General features: G+C 37.6%; 1 protein-coding gene across 1 annotated transcript; it reads left to right on the top strand.

The window, feature by feature from the left end:
• The first annotated feature begins 4,476 nt into the window (after positions 1 to 4,476).
• LOC128162548 (uncharacterized) lies at positions 4,477 to 8,059 on the top strand. The gene is made up of 3 exons (XM_052825785.1): positions 4,477 to 6,166; positions 6,585 to 7,544; positions 8,016 to 8,059. Exons 1-3 carry the CDS (start codon positions 4,477 to 4,479, stop codon positions 8,057 to 8,059), a joined length of 2,694 nt encoding a protein of 897 aa, XP_052681745.1.
• The last annotated feature ends 1,554 nt before the right edge of the window (positions 8,060 to 9,613 follow it).

Below are 9,613 nucleotides of genomic sequence, written 5' to 3'. Positions count from 1 at the left end.
GTGTGGATATTTATCCAAATCTTGTAGTTTTTTTGTTGAAGATATGCATTCTGGCACGCAGCAGCGATAAACCGGCATAGTTGTCACTATAAACAAATCTGTCCCACCTTCTGGTTTACTCCGAGACAAAATTTACCTCCGTGCGCGAAGAGTTACGTCAAGGGAGGCTATCTCGAAACAGACGTATTGACGTTACGTCATATTTCACCAAACTATGTCAATCTGCCCTGCAAAAGAGCAGTACCACAGTTACCGTGAAAGGGTCTATAGTAATCAACAATATATATATCAACATACCATGTGGACCTTTATTAATTTTAGAAACAGTTGTAAACTGTAAAATTGGTTGTAAAAATCCATTTTTTAAGCATTTTAAGCATTTCCTGAATGAATACTATGTTGTGGCCTTATTTAAAATTCATGTTTCGCATATGTTTTGATCTGATAATCTGGAATATATCAACAAATCATTTGTAGTTTTTCCAATTCTGTCAACTTTTTTTCAAATACATGTAATAAAAAAAAGGATTTCCATAGAAAGGCTGATGTGTTATTTAAAGTTTACATGTAGTTAACAGTCTGATTTGAACTTATAAATAAAACAATGCATAATATAAAGCAAACGATGCATTAATGTTTATGGCATACATTGATATTTTGTTTTAGTTTTTAGGTGTTTCGTCCTCATTCAAGGTAGAAGTAACTGAACAGTTTTGGAAAAACATTAATAAATGTGGTATAGTATTAACATTAAATTTATTTTTTTTAATTATGATACAGCAGTAATTTATTCAGCTAATCATTCATTACCAACAATGATATAGGTTGGGTGAATTGACTGACAACTGTATACATTACATTCAAACTGTGATTTAGATTAGAGGTAACCTTCTCTGACACTACTGAATCTGAGGTTCAGCGTGGTGTTGCTGATCATTTTTAATTACATTTTATTCAACTGATCCCTCTCTATTCTTTCAGTAATAGTATAAATTGATGATTTGATTGTTGATTATCTGTTTAAATACAAATATGAAGGTTGATTGAGCTTTCTGGGAGATTTGGGGCACTACCGCTTTTAATTAAACAGTCTCACTGAGTTGTTCCCCTTTTCACCAATACAAATGTACTTTAACCAAGCCAAGTTTTTAACAAATGTACAATTTATACTTCTTTTCTTAAATCATTATATTCATGTTTTAACATGTTTAATTAAGCTAGAAATGCATAGAGTAATTAATTATCTTGATTATTACAAAACAGTTCCAAACACACAAGTTACCGGTAGATAACGATTAGTGTAATTCTCTCTCTCTCTCTCTCTCTCTCTCTCTCTCTCTCTCTCTCTCTCTCTCTCTCTCTCTCTCTCTCTCTCTCTCTCAGTACTTTTGCTTTCCTATATGTTTTAATTGAAATTTGCTGTATAATATTACTTTGTTTTACATGTACTGGTGTGTAGAATTGTGTGGTCTCTTTATAGGTTTTTAAGTGTATGATACATGGAGATACAGTGGTGAAGTCAAGAAAAACAATATACATATGCAGTACCTATTGCTATCACTCGTCTGTCGTTTTGTGTCATTAATAGACATCATACATGTAGAATACAGCTCTTAAATAGATATGAGGGCAGTAGTCATTGTGTTAGCCAAGGTCAACATCAATTTCTTACCAAGGTATTGACAAAATAACTATTGCCCTCATCCTTATTTAAGGTCTGTTTTGTGAAAGGAAGGAAAAATATATCCTTGTGGTTATGTCAAAGGTAGGATATTGTCAAATTATCTTCCCCAAGGACAGTCAAATACCCATTCTGGGTACATGAAACCAATCGTAGGCCACAATCAAATACTCATCCTGGGTAAGGGGGAAAGCCACTTGTAGGCCACAGTCAAATACTCACCCAGAGTAAGGGGGGATGTCAATCATAGACGACATTCAAATACTCAGCCAGGGTAAGGGGGGAAATTCATTCATAGACCACAGTCAAATACTCAGCCAGGGTAAGGGGGAAATTCATTCATAGACCACAGTCATATACTCAGCCAGGGTAAGAGGGAAAGCCAGTCATGGACTACAGTCACACACTCAGCCAGGGTAATGGGGAAAGGCAGTGATAGGCCAAAGTCAAATACTCAGCCAGGGTAAGGGGAAAAGCCTGTCGTAGACCACAGTCAAAGACTCAGCCAGGGTAAGGAGGAAAGCCAGTCGTAGGCAACAGTCAAATACCTAGCCAGGGTAAGGGGGAAAGTCATTCGTAGACGACAGTCAAATACTCAGCCAGGGTAATAGGGAAAGCCAGTCATTGGCCACAGTCAAATACTCAGCCAGGGTAAGGATAAATTCCAGTCATAGGTCACAGTCCAATACTCAGCCAGTAGAACCAGTACATGTTTATAAGAGCATGTCATACAGAGTGGGAGAGCATAGAAAGAAAGTGGTACCAGTACATGTTTATTAGAGGAAGTCTCTCAATCCCTTCCCTCTCTCTCTCTCTCTCTCTCTCTCTCTCTCTCTCTCTCTCTCTCTCTCTCTCTCTCCGAGAAAGCAAACATGTATGAAAGCAGAGAAATGTTGAGAAAGGGTGTATGAATGAAAGAAGAAATGAGAAACAAAATAAGCAAGCAAATTTTGAGAGATAGACAGATAGAGAGATAGAAAGAAAAGAGATACAAGGGTAACTGTTAAGAGAGAGAGAGAGAGAGAGAGAGAGAGAACCGGTCTGAAAAAGTGTTCTAGAAAGTGAGAAAAAGATAGAGATAAAAAAAGAAAAATCGAGATTACATGTTAAACGGAGAAAATCAGAGAGAGGGGGAAAGAGAGAGAGAGAAAGTTTAGCAATTAAACTAAGAGGACAAGCATTCTGAAAGTATTGCAAAAGCAATACACCTCCCCTACCGGTTCGTATTATTCTACGAAAGCTTCCAAGCACACAACTATTTCAGAACTATTGTAAACGAGATGTCTTGCTTCAATCAGAGATAAAAGAACAGACTCTGAAGAAATTTAAACTATAACGTTATAGTTGATATAGAAGTTAAATACAAAGTCGGTAAAATAATACTCTTTATTTTATCTTATGTAATTTCGCCAAGTCCATTAAGTATTCGCCGGTAAAAATTTGTGAAAACGATGCACTGTTATGCGCAATATCATTTCTGACCGCCTTATGTACCCCAAATCAAACCAAACAGTTAAACAGCCGAACCCTCTCTCCCTCTTTCTCTTTCTCTCTCTCTTTCTCTCTCTCTCTCTCTCTCTCTCTCTCTCTGAAAGGAGAGAAATTTTAAGAAAGAGGGATAACAGGGTTGTGTCTAAAAATTGAAGTAGACGTAAAAATTAAAAGGGGGTTTGGGGGTCTAGGTTATAGGTAAATTGTGTTTGAAATGCAATAATAGCAAGGTAATTATTTTAGGGGGGGATTCCCCTCTCCCACATCAGAGCGACCGAAAATACTTGTCCTAAAATCTTAAAAATGTTCTAGAGAGTGAGAAAGGGACAGACAGAGGGATAAAACGAAAGAAAACAGGATTATATGTTAAACAGAGACATTCAGAGAAAATGAGAGAGAGAAAGAGAGAGAGAGAGAGAGAGAGAGAGAGGAGAGAGAGAGAGAGGAGAGATCAATAGAACCAGTACATGTTTATCAGAGAAAGTCACTGAGAGTGAGAGAAAGAGAAAGTGGGAGTCATAGAGAATGGGTACATGTTTAGCAGAGAGTCTCTCAATTCCATATCCCATTTGCTCTCTGCTAACTCTCACTCTCTCTCTCTCTCTCTCTCTCTCTCTCTCTCTCTCTCTCTCTCTCTCTCTCTCTCTCTCTCTTGTAAAAAAAGCAAACATGTATGAAAGCAGAGAAATATTGATAAAGGAATATAGAATGAAAGAAGGAATGAGAAACAGGCTAAGCAAGAAAAGAGATATACAGAGAGAGGAGAGAGAGAGAAAGAGAGAGAGAGAGAGAATACGTTTAGCAATGAAACTGTCTTTCTCTCTCAGAGGAAGCAACTGTGTGAAAAAACAGAAAACCAAAGAGAGATAGAGAATGAAAGAAATAATGAGAAACATAAGTTAAAGCTAAGCAAGAAAATTTTGAGGGATATACAGAGAGAGAATTCTTGTTCTTGCTCTCTCTCTCTCTCTCTCTCTCTCTCTCTCTCTCTCTCTCTCTCTCTCTCTCACACACACACACACACACACACACACACACACACACATTCATGTCAATCATATTATTTTTGGGCCATTTCTTTAACAAGTTGAGTCTTTCTGTACCCAGAGCTATATTGATGGATCAATATTGATATGAATCATTATTATCTTTGTATGAATAATATATTATTACCTTAAAGAAACATACTTTAAATGAAAACATTTTATAAAAAATATCTGTGGAAAGAATGTGGTTGACTTCATTTTAAACACTTTATTTTTTATTGAATAGGTTGTGATTTTGGGACCTAGTCCCTCCACACAATGGAAACAGCAAGCATTCCATTTAAAGTGCATCAGTGTTCTAAGTGTCCGGGGGACACAGAGTACTATTGTGTATCGTGTCCATTTGATATGTGTCCCCAGTGTAAAGAAAACCATGTAAAAGATCTCAAAACAATTGACCATGATGTTGTGTCATACCGTGATAAAATAAACTACATCTCAACACAAGAGATGTGTGTGAGACATCCTATCTGTGTGAGACATCCTATCTATGTTTATAGAAAGTACTGTGAACCGTGTCAAGTTCCTGTCTGTTTCTATTGCACACAGCATAGAAATCACCGACAATCACTTGTTAGAAGAGCTTACAAGACAAAGCGACAACAACACAAAGGAACCATTCACACCATCAGAAGTGAGGCTCTCTTTTACAGACCTGTTCTTCTGCCACGAATCAAATCTGATTTCAAAACCTGTCGCGCAAAATTCTTTCTCTATCAATCAGAGATGTTAACAAAGGCCCAGAAACTGAAGCATCTCATTGACTATTTACAGAAAGATTTCATGTGTAATGTGTTCTGTGACTTTGATTTCAAACACAGATGTTTAAAACAGAAGAGAGAAATGATCATACATATTGTCAGCCTACAGAGATATGTACACATTTATGAACAGAGGAGAGTAATCAGACCGCTACAATTCCTCTCCTCCATAAAGACAGCCCTTCCCCAGATACATCCTACACTCCACACCAGCCAGCTCTCCATGACTGGGTCAATCAACAAGGAGGATGTGATGGAGTCACTGAGTGCAATCCAAATCACAGAGAGAGGAAACCGACGCGTAGTAAACCAGTGTCTGCTGAAACTGACGTCTGGTCCTGAGTTCCATCTCTCTCTCACAGTGACAGGTGTTGATCGTTGTTATCACATTTCCTGTGTGAAATCAGACCGGGTCTGGGTCAGTGATTGGAGAAACAAACTCATCTTGACAGACACAACAGGTGTCCCTCTACATCGTTTGAAGGAATTATGTAGTGGCTTATGTGTTAACATGTATAGAGGATTACACACAGTGAACAGTGACTGTGAACTGATTTATATAGATAGGAATGATAACATCAACATACTGTCAAAGGATATGAAAACAACCACCACATTTATAGAGAGAACAGACTCTATATGGGAACCACGGTGTGTGTACTGGTCCCCGTCCACTGGGGATCTACTGGTCGGGATGTGTTACAATTTTACAAAGACAGGCACGAAAACAGGCAAGGTGACCCGGTACAACAAGAGTGGACAACTGACACAAACCATAGAACATGACAACACAGGATGGGGACTGTATAGACAACCTAGCTATATAACAGAGAACAACAATGGGGATGTTGTGGTGTCTGACTATTGGCCTGGTGTAGTAGTGGTGACAGAGCGTGGAGGAAGACATCGGTTCTCCTACACAGGCCATCCATCAGGAATAGGACTACAACCACGTGGAATCTGTACTGACGCGCTGTCACACATCCTGGTGTGTAGTAATGTAACCAACACAGTACAGATGTTGGACAGGGACGGTCAGTTCCTGTCACATCTACTGACAAAATCACAAGAGATGGGTGAACCACGGAGCCTGAGTTATGAAGTCAACACTCACCGTCTCTGGGTCGGATCACGGGACAACAAGGTGTGTGTCTACAGGTATATCACCAGACAGGACGCTCTGACAGGTAAGTCTCAGTCATCATCATTGATGTAGTATATATGTGTTAGGTATCATACAGGTTTCAATGAGATCTAAGTATACCTTACTTATTTTTGTTGTATCACACACGTCATATTAAATTGTTAATTCAGTTTATATCTATTGCATTGTGATTGTAATTCATACATTAGTTATATATCCATGTAATTGTTATTTATTATTACCTGTATGTACATGTTAACATAATATGTAGTTTATTCCTGAAACTTATTTAAACTAGAAGATGCAAACATTATCATGGATATATATGAAAATAAGTTATACAAGAGGAATTAATTTCAAGTAGTTAAATAGTTTGATAATTGTTTCTTCAGAGTAATGAATGAACTTAATCTATTTCATGTAACAAATCAGGCTTAGAACTCTATGTTTGATGTTTGTAGATCAAAGTCATGTGATGGAGTCACTGAGTGGAATACCAACCCCAGGGACAGAAAAACCACAGCAAGGACACCAGTGTCTGCTGAAACTGATGTCTCCCCCCGAGTTACTTCACACTCTCACAGTGAGAGATGGTGGTGGTTGTGATCACATTTCCTGTGTGACATCAGACCGGGTCTGGGTCAGTGATAGGAACAATCTCATCTTGACAGACACAACAGGTGTCCCTCTACATCTTGTGGAGGATTCACGTTGTGGTTTATATGATGGTAAAGGATCACACACAGTGAACAGTGAAAGTGAACTAATTTATATAGATAGGAATTGTAACATCAACAAACTGTCAAATGATATGAAGACAACCACCACATTTATAGAGGGAACAGACTCTACATGGAGACCACGGTGTGTGTACTGGTCCCCGTCCACTGGGGATCTACTGGTCGGGATGTGTTATAATCATACAGTAACAGGCAAGGGAACCCGTACATGGACAGGCAAGGTAACCCAGTACAACCAGAGCGGACAACTGACACAAACCATACAACACAACAGCACAGGACGGGGACTGTATAGACAACCTCTCTATATAACAAAGAACAACAATGGGGATGTCGTGGTGTCTGACTATGATGATGTCTATGAGTCTGGTGCTGTAGTGGTGACAGAGCGTGGAGGAAGACATCGTTTCTCCTACACAGGCCATCCATCAGAAATAGGACTACAGCCACGTGGAATCTGTACTGACGCGCTGTCACACATCCTGGTGTGTGATGGTAAAACCGAAACAGTACAGATGTTGGACAAGGACGGTCAGTTCCTGTCACATCTACTGACAAAATCACAAGAGATGGGTGTACCACGGAGCCTGAGCTATGATGTCAACACTCACCGTCTCTGGGTCGGATCATACAAAAAGGTGTGTGTCTACAGGTATATCACCAGACAGGACGCTCTGACAGGTAAGTCTGAGTCATTATCATTCACATTAATTAGATATAGATAACTAAGACACACAGTCTGTGTTAATTATCAGTCAATAAGATACATGTAAGACATGTTTATCTGTGTAATTGTTTGTCAATATAAACAGCTCATTGTTACATGGTTAGCTGTATCTATCAGTCATTGGGATTCATTGTTTATCTAAAATAAATAGAAATTATCCTTGTTTAATGTATTTCATGATGAGATGTTCAGTCAGATGTTCTTCTAATTAGTTAATTAATTTGTGATTTGTTTTGTTACGAGTATATATGGGTAGAACTTATTTTAATCATTACATTACTATCAAAGTATATGTCAAGGTAATTAGGTTATTCATATTTGTAAATGAAGCTGTGTCTTTATTTAATTTGTTTGTAGTTGCATACAAATTGTTACATATTCTGTATGATATAGATTAATTAACAGCTAATTAATACTTGTTGTAGATGGACACAGACCCCGTCCTGATGGGGGTGCCATGTTTAGATGAACATCAGCGGTAGAATGGAGATAGCTTGGATATTGATCATGACAGGTTGTAAATGTTTCTGTACAAATCTAGTTTGATCTCAAAACCACACATGTTGTTTGTCACTTTGTTCAACATCTGCAGCTGAAATTTACCTGTGTATAATTCACATGGACTGTAATACTGACTCCTGTTTATTTCACACTTTGTGATCATCAAAATATGGCTGTCTGCATATGTTGCTTTATATTAAATTGAATGTGATGAAAATGGATTGCAGAGATAAATTAAATAATAATAATTGATTATTATTATTAAGTCTTTAGATTTATACTTGTTTCTTTTTTCCCCATTAGATATGAAGACTGCTATTGAATACAAACATTGTCGATTCCTGACCATGATTTTCCATTTAAAAGTTTCCAACACAGTTATTGGTGGAATCAAACAAAATATTTCCTAAAAAGACGGATACCAGCATCTTATTCATCTAATTGTAACGGACCGTGTGTTTATAGCTCGACACAAACTTATTCAGTGATGTAACGGACCGTGTGTTTATAGCTCCACACAGACTTATTCAGTGATGTAACGGACCGTGTGTTTATAGCTCCACACAAACTTATTCAGTGATGTAACGGACCGTGTGTTTATAGCTCCACACAAACTTATTCAGTGATGTAACGGACCATGTGTTTATAACTCTGCCCAAACTTATTCAGTGATGTAACGGACTGTGTGTTTATAGCTCTACACAAACTTATTCCGTGATGTAACGGACCGTGTGTCTATAGCTCTACACAAACTTATTCCGTGATGTAACGGACCGTGTGTTTATAGCTCTACACAAACTTACTCAGTGATGTTACGGATAATGTGCTTATAGCTCAACACAAACTTATTCAGTGATATAACGGATCATGTTTTTATAGCTTTACACATTTTTGCACATCATGTTATGTTTTCTTCCTAAGTAATCTCACTTATCATTCACATTTGCTGTATATGAAAGTGAATAAAATACATCTAACTATATATTTAGTTAATAATTATATCTTTTTATTGGTCAGACTCTGTGCAGTTAACAAAAGAACAAGAACACAATAATGGATCAAAATAAAATTCCTGAGCATTGGGTATTTCCCTCAATATGCATTTTTAACGACAATAAAATTATAAACTGAAATGCGAAGAACTCGCAAAAAATATTGGAATTAGTAATTACTAGTACTGGTATTGTGCACATTTACAGATTATGTTTTAAACACCTACAAGTCTTTACGTAATTCTGTACAGCGGTTTGCGAGGAGTTGCGCTTAGAAATTGTTCATTAAATACTTAGTCTATATATTCAGTATAGATTAATGAAGTCGAAGGTTTGTGGTTATATGAACATATTCACAGTGTTTTCTTAAAACCTACAAAGTTTCTCGATATCCATTTAGCGGTTTAAGATCTAGAAGAGTTTTGCTTTAAAAAGGGAATGGTCTGACGAGAATTCTCAATCTCGTCATGCTTTAGTCCACCACTGTCCTTAACGGAGACGTCACAGCCGCTCTGGGTGGGGGCCCTGGT

The sequence above is a fragment of the Crassostrea angulata genome, chromosome 9 (assembly GCF_025612915.1).
Source record: "Crassostrea angulata isolate pt1a10 chromosome 9, ASM2561291v2, whole genome shotgun sequence".
Classification (NCBI taxonomy): Eukaryota; Metazoa; Mollusca; class Bivalvia; order Ostreida; family Ostreidae; genus Magallana; species Magallana angulata.
The sequence above is the reverse complement of the archived record's forward strand: the minus strand, read 5'-3'. Positions and strand labels throughout refer to the sequence as shown.

Bases quoted from the DNA above. Each gene is read 5' to 3' on its own strand.
- LOC128162548 (XM_052825785.1), top strand. From the start codon at position 4,477: ATGGAAACAGCAAGCATTCCATTTAAAGTGCATCAGTGTTCTAAGTGT. The intron at 6,167-6,584 runs GTAAGTCTCAGT...TGATGTTTGTAG, and splicing joins CAGACAGGACGCTCTGACAG to ATCAAAGTCATGTGATGGAG. The intron at 7,545-8,015 runs GTAAGTCTGAGT...TACTTGTTGTAG, and splicing joins CAGACAGGACGCTCTGACAG to ATGGACACAGACCCCGTCCT.